This window comes from Choloepus didactylus, chromosome 5, assembly GCF_015220235.1.
Source record: "Choloepus didactylus isolate mChoDid1 chromosome 5, mChoDid1.pri, whole genome shotgun sequence".
Lineage (NCBI taxonomy): Eukaryota > Metazoa > Chordata > Mammalia > Pilosa > Megalonychidae > Choloepus > Choloepus didactylus.
The window spans coordinates 25,164,044-25,186,994 of NC_051311.1; the positions used below are offsets into that span (position 1 = coordinate 25,164,044).

General features: G+C 37.8%; 1 protein-coding gene across 5 annotated transcripts in view; it reads left to right on the plus strand.

The window, feature by feature from the left end:
- Nucleotides 1-22,951, plus strand: part of ADARB2 (adenosine deaminase RNA specific B2 (inactive)) — a 604,351-nt gene that overhangs the window by 576,168 nt on the left and 5,232 nt on the right. For 3 of the 5 annotated variants that reach the window (XM_037835667.1, XM_037835668.1, XM_037835669.1), the window contains 2 exons: nucleotides 9,095-9,276; nucleotides 22,667-22,845. In XM_037835667.1, the coding sequence (XP_037691595.1) occupies nucleotides 9,095-9,276; nucleotides 22,667-22,845 (361 nt within the window). The remainder of the gene's footprint in view (nucleotides 1-9,094; nucleotides 9,277-22,666; nucleotides 22,846-22,951) is intronic. The other 2 variants (XM_037835670.1, XM_037835671.1) reach the window with 1 other exon arrangement.

Here is a 22,951-nt window from a genome sequence, read left to right on the forward strand (position 1 = left end):
AATTTTATATAATCATGAGTGATAAAGGAGCCAATGATAAATTCAATAATATTTATCAAATCTAAAAGCAATGACCACGAATTAATAACACTTTGTATCTGTTACCTCTTTGAACTCTTTCAACAACACTTTGAGATAGACAGAGTGTCAAGAACAGCCAACAATCCATCAGCTGCAGACTCTGCCCTGCATTCTGTGAAGACTGCAAAGGGTGCAGAAACAGTTTCTGCAAAATTGAAACTAGTCATCCAACTGGGTAAATAAGAGTTAACAGAAATGTTAAAAGGAAATGAAAGAATGGGTTAAACAACAATCTAAGCTAACCCCATAACACATGCCATAAAACAGCTTGAACGTACAATAAATGTGATGGATAACAAAAGCTGTGCTTTCTAAAGGAGAACAATTCCTGTGGATCCATGAAGAAAGCGAGACATGAACATGAACCTATATAAGATACACAATTGGTCAAAGCTTATTTTATCACTTCCACCTTCACAAAAGGAATAAAAAAAAGTGTTCCTTAGAGTAAGTAAAGTTGGGCAAGAATCTCTCTTCCAGGGAACTAGAACTGGAGGAGGATGGGGGAGAGCAGGAGCAGAGGAGGAGAGAGATGGATGACATGATAAATGTAAGATTGGGGGTTGTGGATGTCAGTCCCTCTCTCTCCCACTTCCGCTCTCCTCCCCTTCTCCCCCACTTTCCTCCAGTTCCAGTTCCCTGAAAGAGGGGCTCTGGCCCAGGATGCATTGGGTGCCTTTCCTGAATCAGTCAGCTAACAAGCAGGATGGGTAAAATCATGCAATAGAAACGTGGCCAGAAAGAACTCATCCCACCCCCACCCTCAGAAATGGCTATATAATTTGTGGGTCCCAGTGCAAAATGAAAATAGGGGGCCCCCTGCTCAAGAATTATTAAGACTTTGAAGATGGTGACCACAGCACGTTAAACCAAGTGTGGGGCCCTCCTGAAAGCAGGGAGCTGTGTGACAGCACAGGTTGCACACCCATGATACACGCTGTGAGCAGGCATTGTACTAGATACTGGGGATAAGCCAGTAGAGAACCAGGAAAGTAGCAGGAAAGAACAATGAGGAACAATGTGGTATTAATATAATGAAAACGGCAGGTTTGGAATCTAGATTTTGCCACTTACTGTGTGGTCTACAGCCAGTCTTGAGCTCACCAAGTCATGATAAGCTTATTTGTAAAGTGCTAATCATCTTTACCTCATAGAGCTCTTGTAAATTAAATGTAAATGTGTTACATGTTATATAAATGTACAGCACTTAATGTGATGTCAATACATTGTAATAATAGTGGTAATAATACAATTAATAATACTAAAAATAGTAATGTTAATTTAGTGTTGTTTTTGGACTGGCATTATTCAATGTGCCTAATTTTACAGAGTTGAGGCAACTTCCCTAACATGGCTGAAAAGAAGCTGATCTGGAATTTGAAGCCAACCTGGCTGTTCCCAGAGGCTCCACTCTTAACCACTCACCTCCTTTTGTAAGCTTTCAATAAGGTTACAAAATATAAATATTGTCAGGATTATAAAAGGTTATTTTTGCTTGATTTTTATTATCCCCCTAATAAAATATATTAATGGCAATTGCTTATAAACAAAAGTATAAAACCATAACCCCAGCTATTCCTGTTAACATTTTTGCATGAAAGTAACGTGTAAATGGTTTAAAGACTTGAAACAATACGGAAGAATAGAAAATAAAAATACATAAGCTTCACTTTCCCTTATTACCCATAGTCCCTCTTCTCAAAAGTTAATTACCTTAAGAGTTTGTCTTTATCCTTACAGAAAAAAAAATACTAAAGAATATGCCAGCATGTTTATGAATGGACACCCAGGTTTTGAGCCTGACTTGAACACCCTTCTCTATCAGCACATGTAGCTGGGCTTCATTTTAAATAGCTATATATCTGTTTCTCATCTATTTCTTTCAGTGGATGTACCATAAGTTTTTTAACCAATTCCCTACTAATAGACAAGTTGATTATTTCCAGTTTTGAGTTTTGTTTTTTGTCTGTTTGTTTGTTTTTGCTTTGCAATTGCAAACCATCTATTAATGACTATCCTTGTATATATATCTTGGTATCCTAATGAGAGTGCATCCATGGGGTGACTTCCCAGCAGGGATATTATTTAGTCAACAGATTATAGGTCTTCTCTTTTGCTTAGAAATAACCATGGGAAGATACTAGTAGAATGGAAATGGAATTGACCATTTATAGAGAAATGTCTTTTGATACGTTTTTGTAAAAGAAGTGGGAAGGAGAAGGTGTGAAATTGAGGATGGGGGAAGGATGTGAACACCCAGACCCACAGGATAATAAATTATCTCATGTAATCTTTGCAATGACTTAAGAAGTAGATATTACTGTTATTACCATATTACCTATTGGAGGATACCAGTAATTTTCAAACTTTAGCAGCATCAGAATCATTGTCTGGCTTATTAAAACACAGATTGCTGGGCCCCTCCTCAGAGTTTCTGATTCAATGGCTCTGCAGTAGGACCTGAAAATTTGCACTTCTACCAAGTTCCCAAGTGATGCCGATGCAGCTGGTCCAGGGACCACACTTTGAGAATCATTGTAATAGACTGTTATTCAGAGTGGCTAGAAAGTGATCGAGGGTATCCAAGCTAATTGGCATTGGAATTTAGATTCAACCAGATTTCTTTGTTTCTGAAATCTTTGCTAACTACTTTGCTGCAGAAGTCCTCAACCTAGGTTTCACATTAGAATCACCTGGGGAGCACTGGAAAACCTGATGCCCAGGCTGTACCCCAGACCAATTACATCAGAATCTTTGGGGTGGGAACTAGGCATCAGGAGATAATTCCATTGTACAGCAAAAGTTGAAAACCCTAGCTATGTTGGGAATGCCTAAGAATCATCACTGCTTATCTATGAACATTGGATTATCATTCCTTCCTATCCCCCAATTTGGACTTCACAGGCTTCAAACAAGACTTGGGGCATTTTTCCAGTTTTATGATTGTATATTCAGTTAATAGGCAAATTTGCCCACAAATGAAGAACAGAGAGAAGAAAATATGTATTTTTATGGTAATTGAAGACTGTCCACAACCTTCACTACAATTTTAGAGAGTTAAATCTCCTCTTAGGGCCATGTCAAGGTGGTAAAACCAATAGACAATAGCACAAAATGTCCAAAACATGCAAGGATAATTGCTGCTCCCTGTCTCTTCTCCAAGCCTGTAATGACAGACTTAAGTACAGTCTACCCTGAAAGGAATCCTGTAATTGTTTCCATTGTTACTTGGAGTCCAAGATTTGAACTGAACAAGGAGATTGCATCTCTTGGTTAAAGAAAGGCAGTCTTTTTCTAAGATCTTTTCCCCACTTATCTGTGGTATTTCAGTGATTGACAAACAGACAAAAATATATTTATTTAGGGATTACTTATATTGAAAACTAGACATGGGATTTTTTTCTCAGTCAACATTGCAGTAATAATAGCTGTTTGAACAAAAGGAGAGTATTTTTCCATTCAATCCTGAATACCAAAAATTCTCCAGTTTATATTCAGGAAGACATTTGATTTTATTGATCCTGTTAGCTGAGTAAGTTTAAACTCCAATAACCAGGCAAAGAGATGGTTGATTTTCTTTTTATTGTAAAGGTTATTAGGAGGAAAGCAGATATAGAAGTTATTTGTCTTTAGACAATCCTGTAGAATCGGAAACTCAAATATGTTCCAAAAGTTTTGTTCAAAGCCAGTACTTTAATGGTTTAAAGTACAATGACATCTTTTCAGTGAATACTTATTTTATTGTTCAAAGACTGGCTAAAAGAAAGTGTTTTGTTATAGATGAAGGAAATGTCCTTTTCCCTGCTTTTAATTGGTAAATCTTAAAATTCTACTGGAGGTCCTAAAAATTATAGATACCACTCAAATTGTCTCTAACCCAGAGTCCTTTGCCATAATCTGAAATTATAATTGCATCATGCAAATCTACTACAGGTAGTCTCTTCATGGCAAGTAAAAATGCAGTTGTTAATACATGCAAAAACAAGGGCAGTTACATTGAGTTGGGAATAAAATATATGAGTATATTTAAGATGAGTATATTAAATGAGTATATTTAAGATGGCCCTTTCAAGATGGCAGAGTGAGATACTTCAGAGCTCTATCCTTCCACAGAAGCTTTGAACAACCAGCAAGAACTAACATAAACATCTTTCTCAAAGCCTCAGAAAACAAAGGACTGCAGTAATAGAGTGAGTGTTGAATCAAGGGAAAAGAATTTTAAAAGCAGTGGAATCTAGTGGCACTCTGGCTGGCCCCTTTCCCACTTCTCATGGGCTCAATGTGGAGCCAGGCATGCTCCAGTATGGATGCCATTCCTGGTTTGGGAGGGAGCAGAGCAACCCTCATGCATGTACTGGGAGCAGGTATGTCTGTCTGGTGGTGGCCTGAGAAACTTGCTGTCCCAGAACTTGTCCTGCATGTAGAAGGCAGCTCATAGAGCTCTCCAACAGAAAGCTGTGGGAGAAGAGTCAAGTTGTACTGTCTGGAGCAAGGAATTGCTTGCTGTAGGATTCACAGTGCAGTGTCCTGGATCATGAGGACACTCTTTCGTAGGGAAGAGGGGACACTGAAAATGATGTAAATAAGGGAATTCTTATGTGCAAGGTAAGACGCATAAGCCAAAAGGATCCAGGCTTTGGCCTGGAGCAATGCACTAAACTCATTGTATGGATAAGCCCTGAGGGAGAGCCCTTGCACAGGTCAATGTGCCAAGACTGGTAAAGCCATTTTCTTGTCTTTTTTTGTTTGTTTGTTTTGTTTTGGCTAGCTCCTGGTGACCAAGTAAAGCTCTGTCATAAGCTAGATACAAGCTTAAGGAGTAGACACTTCAGAGCCTAAATTGCAGTTTTAACACATTAAATAACAAAACGTCCAGGTTTCAATAAAAGGTGTAAAAGACATACAAAGAAACAAGAAGAAATGGCCCCTGGGTAAAGGGAGTAGATTAAAACATTAGAAACTATCAATAAGGGAGGACCAGACCTGGGGACATTCTAAACTAAGACTTTTTTTTAAATGGTCCTAAATATGCTCAAGGAACTAAAGGAAAACATGTACAAAAAAACTAAAGAAAATCAGGAAAATGATATATGAACACAAAGGAGAATGTCAATAGAGAGATGGAAATTATGGAAACGAACCAAACTGAGCTGAATACGATCAACGTAAACAGAAATTAAAAATCTCTAGAAGGGTTCAGCAGCAGATTGGAGCAGCCAGACAGAAGAAAGAATCAGAGAACTTGAAGATAAGACAACTGAAATCATTCAGTCTCAAGTGAAGAGAGAGAAGAAAGAATGAAGACAAGTGAACAGAGCCTGAGCAACCTGACACCATCAAGCGTATCAATATAGCTACTGTGGGAGGCCTGAAGGAGAGGAAGAAAGAGAGGAAGAGGTCATAGAGAATAGTCAAAGAAATAATGGCTAAAAAGTTCTCCAAAGTTGACAAAAGTCATGAATATGCACATCAAAGATGCTCAATGAACTCCAAACAGGATAAGCCAACTAGATTCTACAACCCAGCAAAGTATAATCAGATTGTCGAATGCCAAAGCTAAGAGAGAATTCTGAAAGCCACAAGAGAGAAGCAACATGCCATGTACAGGGAGCCTCAATAAGATTAAGTGCTGATTTCTCTTTGAAAACCATGGAGGCAAGATGGCAGTGGGATGACAAATTTAAAGTGCTGAAAGTGGGAAAAAAAAAAAAGTCAGCCAAGAATTCTGTATCTGACAAAACAGTCTTTCAAAAGTGAGGGAGGAATGAAAACATTCCCAGATAAACAAAAGCTGCAGGAGTTCATCACCATTAGATGGGCCCTACAAGATATGCTTAACAAGTTCTGCAGATTGAAAGGAAAGGACAGTAGATGATTGATAAAAGCCACATGAACAAAGATCTCCAGTGAAGGTAACATCATAGGGAAATATAAATGCCAGTACTATTGTATTTTTGGTTTGTAACTCTACTTTTTACTTCCTTCAGGATCTAAAAGGCAAATGCGTAAAATGTGATGATATTCATTGTTTTGGACTCATAATGTTTTAATATGTAATTTGTGACATAAAGATGGGGAATGGAGGAGACTAGGACCATAGCTTGTGAATACTATTGAAGTCAAATTGGTGTCATAGCAAACAAGATTTTTATGGATTTAGAATGTTACATTTAAGCCCCAACAAAGAAACTGTTGGAGAATATGCAAGTCCATAGAGACAAAAACTAGAGTACAGGTTGCTAGGGATGGGGACAGCAGAAATGGGAAGCTAATGCATAATGGATGTAGGGTTTCTGTTGGGGGATATGGGATAGTTTTATTAATGGAAGGTGGTGAGGGTACTGTACTACTGCAAATGTGTTTAATCCCATTGAATGGTATGCTTGGGAGTGGTTGATATGGGAAAATCTATGTTGTGCATTTGTTCCCCCAATTAAAAAACAAAAGAATGGGCAACTAAAGAGACAATGACAATTGCCTGCAATATGTGATCCTGGATATGACCTAATAATGGAGGAGAAAAGACCTGAAAGGACATTTTTTGGACATATGAAAAACGTGGAATATAGACTGTCAGCTTTATTTCAATGTTAAATTGCTTGAACTGCATAACTGCACTCAAGGTGATTACATAAGTGGATATCCTTGTTCTTAGGAAACGTACATGGCAGTATTAAGTGTTCAAGGAGCAAGATATATGCAACCTACACTCAAGTGTTCAGAAAATGGATGGATAAATAGGTAGATAGATGGACAGACAGACAGTTTTATAGATTGATAGATTGATGGATGGATAGATGGAATAATGCAACAAATGTGGCAAATATTAAAATTGGTATATCTGGGTATATGGGGCAGTAGGGGTATGTTGAAATTCTCTATATGGGTTTATATTTTTGTAACTGTCCTGTAAGTTTGAAAGTATTTCAAAATAAAAAGTTAAGAAAAATGAATAGCAAGAACTTTTATAGTGAAATAGACTTATTATTGCTATATTTTTTCTTGGCATACCTTTCTAGCTTCTTCAAATATTAAAAGGAGGCATCTAAAATACTAAATGAAAGTGACTATTGAATTTCTCGTCACTTTTTGATCTGTCCTTGGTACTGCCAAGATATTATGGTATCAGATTTAAGAGAAAGACAAATCCTTCAAGTCAGTGCTCAAAACATCAGACTTGTTTCCCTCTCTGAGGAAAAGCTCAGACACTAAAATCACTCCTCTCCTGGAATTTATAGAAATTCTGTAACACATCAGTGACAAGTAAGGAAAAGATAGCCTCCCAAAAATCAAGGTTGACATGTCAAATTGTAACCTAGTGGTAAAGATAAACATTATAGCCAAATGGAGGAGTCCCTAAAACTCAGCAGTCAGCACTTGTATTGCACTTAGAAATGCCCTCATCTTCAAAACTTTTTGATATTCTTTGGTAAAATTGTGTGTGTATGTGTATATATATATATATATATATATATATACACACATACATATATATATACACACACACACACACACACACACACACACACATATATATATACATCTCCAAAGGACAGTCGTTTCATTCTTCTCTGAGAGAAATTATCTGACTTATAGAAATGACCATAATATTTTTTTAAAATGAAGTTATGCAAATCTGATAGACAAAAGTAAATGTTTCATAAAACCAATGACTGTTTAAATTGTGGGACTAAATTGTTTGTATATAAATATTACCTTTTATATTCCATTTGAGTTTTATGTAGATGAACACATTACTTTAATGACCTGCATTTACAGAGGGAGAGTGGGAGAGTTGCTCTCTGCAATCCCTGTCAGCCAGATGGCTGCCTTTTCTTGCATGAGATTAAAAGATGTTTCTCATTCACCACGATGCTTCTGAGGCAAATTAATATTGCCAGCTAAATTGCTTGTGTTTTTGGAATAAAATTTAAAGAGAACTTTTTAAAGCAATTGGTGTCACAGGTTCTCAGAACAGATTGCTCTCCAGGTACAGCATGCTGATTTTAAACATTCGGTAATTAATGGAAAGAATTGTGTTAATTGACTGCTTCGGGAAAGGGAAATATAATGACTCCTTATTAATCATGAAAAGAGATGTACAGCATGGAGGCACCACAATAATTGCTCTAACAGTGGAGAAATGTTAATTAATGAAAAGAACAATGAGGTAAGAAATTAGCTACATAATGCTTGCTGATGATGGAGTCTGGATTTTAAACACTTTATTTAGAATGGAAACCACCAAGTGTTGTCTTAACTACCAGATACATATAACCTTTTGCCACCCAAATCTGTGAGGAAAAATCTTAAAGTGCTGTGGCATCCCTGCTTAGAGAAGCAAACACATTTACCCTTGCTGTATTTATTTCAAAGAAAATAGCCTTTTAGTCTTCTCTGATCTAGGCTTCTAGAATCAAAATCATCCCTATACCAATTCAGGCCAATTATTCACATCATTTAATTCAACACGATCAGTCATTCTGACTGCTAAGGACAAAGGGAGTGGGAGAGAGTATTTTTCCCTAAATGGAAATAAACAAACTCCATTTCTGATACTTTCCAGTTATCATAAAGAAAAATTCAGATTTACTTTGGGGACAGAGTCCTTTTTTAAAATCTAATTTTAAGCCCCCAAGAGAATATATAGCTTCCCTTCCATCTAATAACTCATTTTCCAAAAAAGGAAACCAAGTTTATTAAAATGCAGAACCACTATCAGAGCTCAATCCAACAGCAGTTAGAGGAACTCAGAGTCATTAGTAGCCACAAGGCCAAAGCCTGTTGTGATCGCTCCGCTGTGTCCGCGGAGCTCCCAAGCGAGACCTTTCCATCATCAGCACGATGGGAGATGTAACACCTCGAGAATCAGGGAGGCAAAGGAAAAAAGTCACCAATATTTTGCAAAACAAGCCAAGGTAAAGCAAGCCCTGGATGGCTGCAAGTGGGCTGCATTCCCCTTGTAGTCCTCCTGTGCAAGGTGGGCTATTGACTCTTACCTTTTTTATTTCAGATGGAATGTTCTGGGATTACAAGGTGCTCTCCTCTGTCACTTCATTGAGCCCGTGTACCTCCACAGCATCATTGTGGGAAGCCTGCGCCACACGGGCCACCTCTCCCGGGTGATGGGGCACCGGACTGAAGACATCGGCCAGCTGCCAGCCTCCTACCGGCATAACCGACCTCTCCTCAGTGGTAAGAAAACACTGGCCCAGAAGACAAATGATTTCCCTTCCAGTCAGTGGTCTAGCAACATGCAGGCACCAAAGTTATGGACAGACATAATTTTACCACTTTGGGCTAATGGCTGTTTAAGACTTAATAAGCAAAATTACAATGACCCAAACACTACAAAAAAAAAAAAAAAAAAAGGTACAGTGCATCTTTGTATATAGAAATAGGCAACATTTTAAGTGGATTTATGTTAGGACTTAGGACTAATACATCATGTCTTTTTAACTGGGATCTTCTAAAGTGGCTATTAAAAATAAAGACTTTAATAATGATGTGCCTCTCTAAGAGGACAGTAACTTACCCTTTCTGGTGCTGCTTTATTGTAAAGATTTCTGATGAAGATTCAGACGCGTAGAGGCATTTAAAAGGAAGGCACAATGCCCAGGGCTGGCAGGCTTCACAGATGAATCTACCAGACTTAGAGGTTCCTCTGCTCCTGGTGTCAGGTCCTGGCAGAGCCCAAGTTTGGAAGCACATTTCAGAGGTGACAAAGTCGCACTGAGCCAGGAGTCACAGGTCCCAAATTCTTCTCCTAATCTTACCACTTAGTCTAAGCACCCTTAGGAAATCACCTAACCATGCTGAGCCCAGCATTCCCACAGTTAAATGGGGATGGCTGCTCCTACACTATCAATCACCCAGCCCACTTGCAAGGAGCAAAAGGGTAACAGATGTGAAAACTGTGAAGTTCTAAGTAACCTATCAAGAAGGAAATCATAGGTCTTGGATGGGTTTTGTAAAGGTAGCAGTTATATACTGTGATTCTTGGTCTTTCACATTCAGTAACCTTGCAAGGTTCGTGGAAATTGCTTGAAAGCAAAAGGAAGGAACGTGAATTTTAATAATGTTCCATAAGCCTCCTCTTAGGGTCCCGGAGGGAAACATAAGAACTTTGAGTAAGCTTTCCCTTGCTTGAGTTACAGCTTGTTTGTGGCTACCCCGCAAAAGTTAGACATCTAGTTGAGAAGGCAGGGAAACTGCCCTCTGCCTCAAGGAAAGCACATTCAAGAGAAAGGTAAGTTGATGGGCAGGTGGATCTGTGTAGAATCACGCCAGTTGTCTTTCCTGATTTAAGTCTTCAACCAAATCATCTGAAAGAGAAAACAATAAGATAAAAGAGCTCTTTTTTAGTGTTGGTGCTGAAAATTGAACCTAAGGTCTATTCCCAGGATTATAAAATTGTTCTAGATTATAAAATCAGGGGTAATAATAGTGCTTCATGGAGTAACAGTGAGAATTATAGGAAATAATTCATGCACAGCACTTAACTATGCTAAGCAAGTCTTCAAGGAAAGATACCTCCTTTAACAAAAGTGAATTTATTTATTCATTTTATAATATTCAACAATTAGTGAATGAACACCTTTTCCAAGGAAAATAAGATCACACAGAACGAGAAGTTAAAATAGGGAAGTTGGGAAAGAAGTGCTTCTCGGATTATAGCTGAGTGATCACCTTACCTCAGTGCCTCAACATAATAAAATTATAGACTTTTTTTATTCCTGAGACTCTATTCCTAAGACCCTAAGACAACATCCAAATAATCACTTTTTTGTTGGTGGGGAGGAAGCGCTTGGTGACAATCAGGCAGGAGATTCAAAACCAACTTATTATTGGGACTTCCTTCACCTCAGTCCTCAAATCCATTGGATAACTTTAGGTTACATATATATCCGGTGAGGAGGAACTTGAAGTCAAGTGTTAGCAGACTTCAGCAAGGCTATGTGAAAGGGCTGCTTTTTCAGTTTCCTAGGCTGATCAAAGCAGATACAATGAAATGGGTTGGCTTTAAACAATAGGAATTTATTAGCTTACAGAGGCCATGAGAATGTCCAAATCAAGGCCTCATTAAGGCGATTTTTTTTTCCTGAAGACTGGCTGCCAGCAATCCTTGTCTCCTCTGTCACATGGCAAGGCACATGGCAGTGTCTACTGGTCTCTTCCTTCTCTTCCATGTTTTATTGCTTTCAGCTTCTTGCTTCTGTAGCTTACTCTCTTTGTCTGAATTTCTTTCTCTTATAAAGGACTCCAGTAAGAGAATTAAGACCCATTCTAAATGAGGCGCGTCACACCTTAACTGAAGTAGTCTCATCAAAAGGTTCTACTTACAATGGGTCCTCACCCACAGGAATGGATTAAATTTAAGAACATGTTTTTCTGGGGTACATACAGCTTCAAACCACCATAGTTGCTAATGACATAAAAAAGAGGTTTGCAATGTAAGTCCAGAAAACATTAAAGATCCATTATTTTGTTAAGACTTCAACTTTATTTTCTGTTACATCAGGCTGACATTATGGAAGGGCTGATTTCTTTGTCACTGGTTTTAGGGGCTGAGTTAAATTAACAAGAACATATAATGATGACTGCCTTCTAGCGGGGATCTTACCATCTGGTGGATTTTCTTTGCTTCTGTTTATTGTGTTTTCTCTGTATCTCCATGGTTGCCTTTCAATCAAAGCTGATAGCTGTGCCAGAGGACACAGGATCACATGACCCAAAACATAGCAGCCTGTGGCCAGTGAACATCCTATGAGTGGTTTTCTTGGGGATGAGCACTCAGAGGGGTATGGCCTGTAAAGTGCAATTACTATAAATAATAATATAAATATATCATTTAGTGAAGGGACTAAAATTTACTAAATATGTGTTTCCTATCAATGTCAAGTATATGACATATATCATTTCATTGAATCCTCACAGCAACTAAAACAATGATATTATCTCCATTTTATAAACTTGGAAATAGAGAAATTCAATATCTTGTTTAGGGTACTCTATGTGAAACAAGGATTTGAACTCAGATCTGTTTGATTCTAAATCCCAGCTTCTTTCAGTATACTAGTGTGTCCTATGGCAGTGTAGTGCAATTTCTTATAACAGATGTCTAGTTTTTGGGAAAACCACATAAAAATTAACAATGAAAAACAAAAGTGGCTGAAGAATTGACAAAATCTAACTAATGGATCACGTGTGGAAAAGGCAAACCAACTCATTTAAACCTGTCTAAAACACTTAGCTGGCTGCTCTTCACAAACAGCCAAGGAAATCCTCACTAATGACTTATCTATTGCCAAATGAGGAAATTTTTAAAGCTACTAATACAATCATCCTTACCAAACCACTGTAAAGGGAGGGCTTTCCATTCATTTTTGGTTACTAGCACATTACTACCCAGGCGACCAGTCTCTTTTCAATGCTCTTCTTAAATTATATGTTGAATTGGGAATATGTTAACCATAGTTTAAAACAGAAATTTTGAATTATAAGCACGAAAGCAGTGAGTTTAGTCTCAAGACTAAATTTTAATTTTTCTTCATCAAGAAAAGTTCTAATAAAGGGAAAAAATCTGGATAGGATAGACAAATTCTTTGTTCATGCTAATGGAGTATTTAACAGATTTGTTTTCAATGTTGAACACTCTTAGTCTATAACTGAAGACAAAACTATGACTATTTTTGTAGACCATGGCAAGATCTTGGCAATGAAAATGAAACTTAGGAGATAAATCCAGGGGATTATCTAGAGCTATGAGTTAAGACTCTTAGTTTATGTTTACATAATGAAAATTTCAGTATTAGTGATAAAATAGAGAAAAGCATCAGTTGTTTTTCTTCACAATGCGTAGTGAAATCTGATAATGGAGTATCAGGCTTTTTTAATTCAGGAGAAATTTCTGCAATTGATGATCACTAATAGTATCTTGCAAAATAAACCAATGAGATTGTAGCAAACAGTTTTTCTTTTATCCAAATGGTAAGTAATTTACAATATTATTTTAATGTTAAAACAAACATAGTTAGATTGTAGAGTAACCTCTAATTTTTTCAAAAATTTTTAGGAGAAAACACATAAACTTCAATAAAAGTTTAGAGGGAGGAATTTATTCTCCTGTGCCTGTGAGGAAATTTTTGATAGGAAAAAAAAAGCTATAAATTTTGTTAGAATAATCTAAAAATGATCTTAATATCTTTTTAGGAAGCTAAAAAGAGTTAGATTTGACAAAGAACTATTTAAATAAGTTTTCCAAAGCTTATTATATAGTTAAAAATTATAGAAAAACCTAGCTTTAGCCTTTTGAGGAGTTCTTTTAAAAAACATTTGTGTATTAAATAATCTTCATTTAATTTATAGCGTGATTTTAAGGAATTGTTCCAGATAAGAATTTGAGCACTAAAGTTAATTACATCCCTTTTCCTTTTTGAAAATATTACCATTTACTATAAATAAAATACTTCCATTGCAATACATTTAATTTATCCAAACATGAAATTGGTAAACATAATCCACACATTCATTTACTCTTTTAACAAATACGTATTCAGTGTATATGACGTGCTTCTGTAGCCACTTGGGGCTAAAAGCTCCTGGATTATAATGGGTATCTTTTGTGCTGGAAATACCAAAGGCTACTCCCTAAGAATAAGGGTAAACCAAAAGTAAGCAGGCTCTGGCAGTGTTTGCAGAGCAGCTTGGAATTATCTCCATCTCTGAGTTTAGATTAAGATGACCCCAATAAAATTAAATTAAGATCATCCTACAAAAATGTACAAACAAAATATCTGGTGCTCAATTTAAAAAATAAGCAGGCACCAGAGGAAACAAGACCAGTTGATCAAAAACCAGCAGAAACAACAGACAACAGAAATGGACCCACATCTCCAATGATTAAATTTATCAGGCACAGACTTTAAAACCATGCTCAGTAGGATAAAAGAGATAAAACCCAAGACGGAAAATGTAGGGGAAGAAATGGAAACTATTAAAAAACATGACCTTTGAGCATAAGAAAAATGATGCCAAATAGGTGATGCAGAATAAAGAGCAATGAAAATCATCCATATTTTTATTGAGTTTGAAACTTTGTATTCTATGGTAGTGAAAAACATATCTAATTTGGAACAAAAATTAACCATATTCTGTGAGAATCTCTCTGTTCCATACCTTTGGAAATGATGATCATCCTTACAAGAACCAAGAATCATGTCTTTATCAAGTTAGAAAATGAAAAATTCAATTTTTTCCTCCTGCCATGGAAATTTCACATCTTTGGAAGCATCCTGTAGGCCTGTGCATTTAAACTATGTATCACCATTAAAAAGGTCACATTCTTATGAACTATTGGAATGAATTCCCTAAAAATCAGTGGAGAAAAAAAATCATTAGAATAGAAGATTTCCAAGCTTCACTGTCTCTGTGACATTGCCATTATCATCAGTAGAACTTCCACATGGTAGAATATTAACAAGTGGAAAGCCATGAAGGCAGCAGGTCTCACGAACCCATCAAACACTGCTTTCAATTATTCCAACCACCACCTTATCAGACCAGTCGAACAGAATGAAGAAGAGCGAGAATTAGCTGTAATGATCTAGTACTTATATTAATTTAATACATGGTATGTTCCCCTTCAGTTTACAGAACCCAGAGAAATTGTTAAGGGCATCTCACAGCAGAAAAAACAGTCCACCCTCAGTTCTCCTCACACACTATCACCAGATACCATAGTATGTTTTGCATATTTTACATTGAATATGCTTTATTAAGACAATAGCTGTAAAATTACTCAGTTATAATGATATTCATGTTAATAACAATGAATAAGATGACATTAATACAACCTTAGTTATTAGTTACCCAAAATCCATAAATCCACATTAAAATATTGCTAGCTCCACTTCCATGAGAGATGAGTGTGTGTGTGTGTGTGTGTGAGAAATCCTAAGGGGTACCTACCAATACATAAAACTTTAAAGGTCCCTTCTGTTCCTGCAATTTTATGATTCTGTGCGTGCCAGTAAGCATGCTGCTTCATTCACTTCACAAAAGTGACTTGCCTTACTTTGTGTAAAAATGATATCCCTGAAACGTCTTGTGGGAAATTAATTTTGGAAAAGTGGACTGCATTTTAAATATAGCAGGCTCACTAGCTATTTAAAGAAATGTTCTACCATCTCTCACACAATGCCTTTTGAAAAAGGTAAATAGAGATTTTCTTAAAGTAACGTCTTTTTAAATTTATATGAGCCATAATAAAATTCATTTTCATGGATGAATTGTATGTTCAGTCTCATTGCTCTTAAGTAGTAGTAGTAGTAGTAGTAATAGTGGTGGTCATAGTGGTATAGTAATGAAATAGTAGTAGTCCTAGTGTAGTGATAGTAGTAATACTAGAAGTATAGGAGTAATACCAGTAGTATAGGAGTAACAGTAGTACTAGTAGTGTAGAACTAGTGGTAGTGTTAATGTAGTATTGCTACATTAAAGTTCACATTGCTAGTGATAGAAGTGGTATTCAAACTTGGTCTATTTCTAAAGACCACCCTATTAACAAAATTGTGTATGTTAAATGAAAGACCATATAATCTCAAGCCAATCTCTCTATTTTAGTAAACCTGGCAGAATGGTAGGGATATCGAAAGCTACATACAAATCTACTTTGAAATAAGATATCTCAAAATAATTTTGATAAAAGATGAATAACCCATATTATGTGTGGTATATTTATGAAATAAATGCCAACACATCTCTGTGCTGTATCAAATTTTTGTTAGCTTTGCTTCCATCAGAGAAAATGCTTAGGTAGGTAAGGGGATATTTCTAACATTGCTTGGAAATAGTTACTACAAAAATTACTAAAGGAAAAATGGTATTAGATCCTGTTCATCATCAGCTTATGCTTATTTTTAGGAACATGATTATTTCTCACTCTTTCTTGAGCTTTCTCAACAAGTTTCCAAATCCAAGATCCTACCTGACTTGAGATTGACGAGACTCAGGACCAAGTGCCACAGTGTTCTGTGCTTCCCTTGGTAACTGCACCAACCAGCCAATTGGTACAAGAAATTTTCTCCTGGCTTAAGCTTGGAGCAACAGGCTGTCTTCCTCAAGGGTGAGCCTCTCTGGCCCTTCCAACAATAGTCATGTCAGAGAAGGCACAGAATGAAAGGAGAATGGTTGTAGCTGAGAAGCACATGTGAATCCCTTCAACCTGCAAATCCAGTGCTTCTACCAGAGAGTGGTGTCCGGAGTTTCAGACTATTCCTTCTGCAGTAAGTTTTCACTTGGTTCACAGAGCAGCATACAAAGCTCCAAATCAGTGCTGCTACAGCAGCCACAGGAAACTGTAATATAATATAGTGCTGTGTTGTTAAAGTATACTATTCTCTACATATGGAAACTATATTAAAATATGCAATATTGTTCTTACTGTCATCATAGCACTAAAGGAAAAGGTTCCTCAGTATTCATATCAGATTCATTTTATTTTGATTTAATTTGGGGATGTCAAAAGGCAAGTTGGTAAAGCTGTCTGTAGACTGAAAATATGAGGACCTTTCGTACCTATACGTGTACATAGATCCCATGAATTTAAGCAAATGCTGTTTGCTCACAGTGCTGAGTTTTAGGAGTGTTTACTTATCAAGAGGACATTTTTTACTTCTTAGAGCATAATTGACACAATGCTCATTTTTTCAGTATTCAGATTACCAAAGCTGTTTGCTAAGATCTTAACTAGAATTGGGGCCTCAAATAAAATGGCAAATTTTGATCTGTTTACATGTTTCTCTGGGTGGGAATTTCTGAATAACCTCCAGGAGGCATTTGATGCTGTGAATTGGAGAAAGGGAGAGATTATATTTTCTGAGTGGATGGGATTACCATCTATGTGCTTATATACTACCTTGAGTAACACATTGAAACTGGCTCTTAGAAGGGTAAACCTGTGGCTGTAAATACATTGTGTCCTTGTGGCTTGATTTTTATCTTAAATCATTTGATGTCTGCTTAATGAAGAATGATCCCAGGAATTTATGCCACTCATTTTCACAACTCCAGCCAAAAGAAGAAAAAAAAAGTACAAACCAGACTTTCATTTCTAGACCTGAACAAAGGTGCCTTCATCTTATCCAGCACCATATAAAAAAACAATTATTAACAATTCAATCAAACATCAAGTTAAGCAGTTTTAGCCCTAATGCTCTTTAAACACTTTCAAAAATACAATTCTCTATAGCATCAAAAGACTCAATAAACATTGAATGAATAAATGAATGAGGTCTTGAGCTATGGGATATTCTCTGCAGGTATTCAGGGGCAAGGGTGCTAAAAGGGCACCTGGGAAATTGATTTAAAATTACAAAATCAATACATAATGAAAGCGATCATTCATATATCCGTATAAGTTTCCTTAGAGAACAAATGTTTCTCCAGGAAAAAAAAAAAAAGAATCTGGAAGTAACCTAATCCATTGTTTTAATGTATTTTCAAAAGACTTTATCAATCTGAGAAATTATATATGTGATGTGAGGTGAAGAGAAAACTGGGAGAATCATTCTGAAACATAGAAAAAGGGAAACACAAATCAGAGAGGCAGCCTTGGCAGTGACCTTTATAAGAACACCCTTTCCCACGAGCTCCAACACCCATTCCTAGCATAGTATGTCTTTATGGAAAGAGATAGCCTGATGCTGGAAGTATTTGAAAAATAAAACTAACTTTCCTCACTCCATGACTGTGATTAAGAAGTTACCTCCTGACTACACTTTGTCTAACCCTGTTAGTTTTGTTCATACAGAAAGAATATATTTAAACTGATATGAATATTCTGTGAAATATTTATATATTTCATTGTATATTGGTAAATTTACATATTAGTTTCAAGTGAATCTAATGCATGTGAGTCAGTCTCCTTGGGTGAATCAACTGTAGTCATTAATTGCAGTGATATTAAAAATTGTATTACCAACGTGAATACTTTACTTTTAATATTTGATAAACATTCAAAGTGCTATTTCTATATGATTGGTTTAATTTTTGAAAGAAGAAGGTCATCTGAGGAAGTTTTTTCTTGCATGAAGAAGAGAGATAATCCTCAAACTAGAAGCTGAAAGTATAATAATGTCTCCAACAGATGAGTTGAGGACGTAGATTAAACAAATATATAAGTGAAACAAAATATATTTAATGTAAAAGGAACTCTGACCTTTATTTATTGGTTAATTACTCCATTCCCTGAATATAATTAGGTGAATAGTTCTTCCTGATTATAATGAAAACCAAAAGGTTTCTGTAATCAAATCTGGCAACATTTTTATTTGCATGCCTTGGACAACACTAAACAAATGAAATGACTTTCATACTCTGAGATAATAATAATCCTCATACCTTTTACATTTAAGATACTTGATATTTGTTAAAGTGCTTTTATGTGTCTCATTTGAACTTCACAGCACCTTGTGTTGTAGGGAAGTTATCACCATCAAAGAGAAAAGTAAAGAAAAGAATGGTCAAGGGCATGACCAAGGTCACAGAGCAAATTAAAAAGCAAACATGAGACCAGAACTCAAGTCTCCTAATTCTCCAGTCAACATAAAGAGCTTTCACCCTGGGGGTCTTACAGCCTTGTTTTCCTCTTCTGGTGTAGTCCTGGAGAGGCTCAGTGATACTGACGTTTGTTGCTGGACTTACAATTTTATTCCATATTTCAAATAATAGTTTAAAGGATTATAGTAGTTAGAATGAACAATTTTTATAATGTGATTTACAGAATCGTCTTGTGAGCTTAGATATTATTTATAAGCAATTTTCCCTACTTGCGTAATTTCTTTCTCTCATAAACACCAACAAATTGGGACCAAAGCTAAAGAGAAGGTGCTTTCAGAGTGCTGGTGTGTGATGTAGAAGCTGCCTGTTTTGCAAGTGCAATTGACTGTATTTCTGTCCAGTCATTCTTTCTTTCTCTCCTTTCAATGTTTCTTCCTTCCCCACCGTTCCTGTATGTATTGAGCAGAATCAAACGGGCTGGGTTGAAAGGAGAGTGGTGGCTGCTTTCCTTGGCCCTGTCTTGGCCCCTCTGGTGAAGCCAGCGGCTGGGAACTGTTGGGAGCAGGCTGTCAGGGCTGCAGCTGGAGCCCTCTCCAAAGGCCAGGTGTTTCTGTTCTGAGAGCCTGCAGCAAAGTGACAACAACGCAATTACACAGAGAGAGGAAATGAGTGAGAGGGAGGGAGCCGGGACATCTCCCAGGGAAATAGGAAGGTAATCCAAGACTTTCTGAGTTCAGAGCACAGCTCTCTGAGAATACCCAGGTGATAATCCTTGGGCCCTCTGCACCGCTGCTCAGACCTGATCCTTGAAGAGACTAGGAGAGAAGGATTGAAAGGAAAGAGGGAGAGTGGGTGGCGAGTGCAGGAGGGAGGAAGTGTGGGAGAAACGTCCAGGATGTTACCTGGCCACAGTGAGATCTGGAGCGGTCATGCCTCTCTTTGTATCTAGTCCTTCCTGACCTCAGCAGCCACCTCCTCTTGCCAAGGCAGTTTCTGCCAGCAGCAGAGCCCACGGCTGCCAGGGTGCCAGATTGTCTTCCCCTGCCTAGCTCTTGGGAGTTAGTAGCTGCCACAGTGAATCACTTCAAGAAAGAAGAGCTGACATGAATGAAATTATCCCGGGCATCTCACACTGCCCATCCATTACGAGGAGAAGGTCACCAGGTGATTCTCGGTTTAGAAGCCATGTTGGGTTGGGGCATACTCCAAACTCAGACAAGCTGTGGGTTCAGTGACTGGGTTTCTGTTCTGTCCAAGAAGCCCAAACCGCAGGTTAAGCTGAGGGACAGCAGAAGGATCCTCAGATCTCTTACTTTGTGAGATATGATTGGGTCTATTCCTGAATTTAAATGAAGACTGATTCCAGGAAGGCGTAGTGTCCTGTACTTCAAGTTAACACAGGAATAACTCTCTCAGAACGTATGTCTGCTGCAGGGCCCCAAAAGAACTTGCACTTTATTTAATCCAGCCTGAATAATTTGTATTTGGTTTACTTCACCAATACTGGGGCTTCTCCACCAACAATTAATGACTAATTTACTGTGACCCTTGAATAGCCATTCTGGTGATCTAAATGCAATTCACTTGCCAAAACTTAAGTTCTGTTTTACCAGGCACATTCACCCTCCTTATTTTATGATATATGATACATAACTGAGACAATATTCAATAGCTTCCTTTCTTCCCACAGCACACCTTCCAGCCCCTGCCCCATGTCTATCATTGGAGAATAGGAAAGGAGAAAAGAGGATGGGGAGAGAGAGCCCCAGAGCGGCAGAAAGAAAGGAGACAGAGCAGAGCCAGAGAGACTAAGTTGATCTTTACAATATGGAACTGAAGAAGAGAGACGAAGAGAGAAAACCCAGTTAGACTGGATTTGGGGGAAAGCGTCATGTAAGAATCCCTTGAGGAGCACTGGAGTGTGAGAAAATTCAAGAGACACTAAAAGTGAAATCCAACAAGTGTTTCTGAATTATAAATTAAACATCCTATAATAACTTTAAAGTGAACAAATAAGAGATTGCATTTGTTTTCTACTTTTGCATGTCGATCTCAGTGTCTTTCAATGTGACTTGGGACAGGGATTGGGACATATGGCATACCACCCTGGAATTTATTAGGGTTACATAGTTTATGTATGAAATTGCCACAAGGAAGTTCAGAATACTGAAAGCATCTGGTTTGTTGTCACCTGGGAAACTACTGCTTGCCTCTGAACTGCTGCAGCTTATTTTTCTGCAGATTTCTTTTCCCCTTTGAAGGTTATAGATTTGCAAACATGACCTTCAGAAGAGAAGAGGAAGATAAATAGGAAGTGCAGAGCAGCATCAGAATCTTACATTTTAGAATTCTCAAGATGATGTAATAGCATAAGGGTGGTGAGGTCACACCCATTGATCATATCATGTTACCAGACTTCTTGCCACAATGATCATCCAGAAAGTCATAATTAGACTGATGGCATTACTAGATGGCTGGGCTAGGAGTTGAGGCTGGGGCTGAGGTTTGAAGTTAGAGAGTGCTATCAGTCAGTCCCCCAGGTTACCAAAACAGATGCTGCCCCAGAGTAGATACACTCTGGCTTTTTCCCTTTTCTTATCTGCTGTATGAACCTATTACAAAAAAGATTGTGTAGTCCAAAGTAGAAATCAGAGCATGCAATCTGACAAGGGGAGAAACACTTGGAAACAAGGACTTCCCTGAAAAGTTGGGCTACTTTCTGTACAGAGCCAGCTCCACAGGTGCACAACCTGTGCAGCTGCACAGGCCCCTCTGCCTAGAAGGACACTGGGTTTCAAGGGCCCTGTGGTTGGTTTAAAGTTCTACTGTTATTACCTTAAAAATCTTAGTATGTTTTGAACAAGGGTCCCCACATTTTTTTGCTGGGTCTTATAAACATGTAGCCAGTACTGTTTCTGGATCATATCACTAGATTAATTAGCCTATGCTCTTAGATCTCTCTTGTTTCTTGTTGTGCTGGTTTGAATGTATTATGTCCCCCACAATGCCATGTTCTTTAATGCAATCTTGTGGGGGCAGGAATATTAGTGTTGATTTAGGTTGGAATCTTTGGATTAGGTTGTTTCCATGGAGATGTGACCCGACGAACTGCGGGTAATACCTTTGATTAGATTATTTCCATGGAGGTGTGGCCCCACCCATTCAGCATGGGTTTTGATTTAATCACTGGAGTCATATAAAAGAGCTCAGTCAGAAGGAGCTCACTGCTGCAGCTTAGAGAGACATTTTGAAGACAGCCATTGAAGGCTGATGCTGACATTTTGGAGAACACCATTTTGAAATGCAACCTGGAGCAAGCAGATGCCAGCCATATGCCTTTCTAGCTGACAGAGGTTTTCTGGACGCCAATGGCCTTTCTCCAGTAAAGGTATACTCATGTTTATGCCTTGGTTTGGACACTTTTATGGCTGTAGAATTGCAACTTTGTAATCAAATAAACCCTCTATAAAAGCCAATCCATTTCTGGTATTTTGCATAATGGCAGCGTTAGCAAACCGGAACACTTGTCTATTGATCTTTTTCTCCTCAACTAAACTATAAACATCTGGGGTTGTTTCCTACCCCTGATATTTTGCCCAGTGCAGAGTTGGGCATACAACAGGCACCCAATAAACACATATTCTTAGATTGTTTTTAAACAGCTCGATTTGTTCGTTAACTCACTCAACAAATACTTATAGAAAGAGGAAAAAATCAGGGCAGAGCTTTATTATTATAAGACCACCCATAAAGTCTTCTAAATTGAAAGGCTGAAAAACAAGAATGCAGCAACAACTTTTAGCTCAAGGCTGTTATTACGGTTTTGCTTTATTTTCAACATCCATCCCGATAGGTAAAATGATGTTTTCAACATGAACTGACCAAGTTTTAAACATGAAAAACTGGACTCATATGTGAATTTCTCAAACCCGAGCAAACTTGATTTCCCGTTAGCCGGTCTCACAGGAGCCTTGTTGGGGCCAGAATATTAATGCTTGGCCGCTTTCTATTTCTCTCTTGACAGGAGTGAGTAATGCTGAGGTGCGCCAGCCAGGAAAATCTCCCCACTTCAGCATGAACTGGATTGTGGGTAGTGCAGACCTGGAGATTATTAATGCCACCACAGGGAAGAGAAACTGTGGGAGCTCATCAAGACTCTGCAAGCATGCGTTCTCTGCCCGGTGGGCAAGACTTTATGGTAAGGTAGGTCACACGTGTTCCTCTCTAGGGAACAGTGGGATGAGCTGGACTCAGGCTGGAACCCTGAACTCAGCTCACAGTAACAGGTGATAAGCCTGGTGGAAAGCTG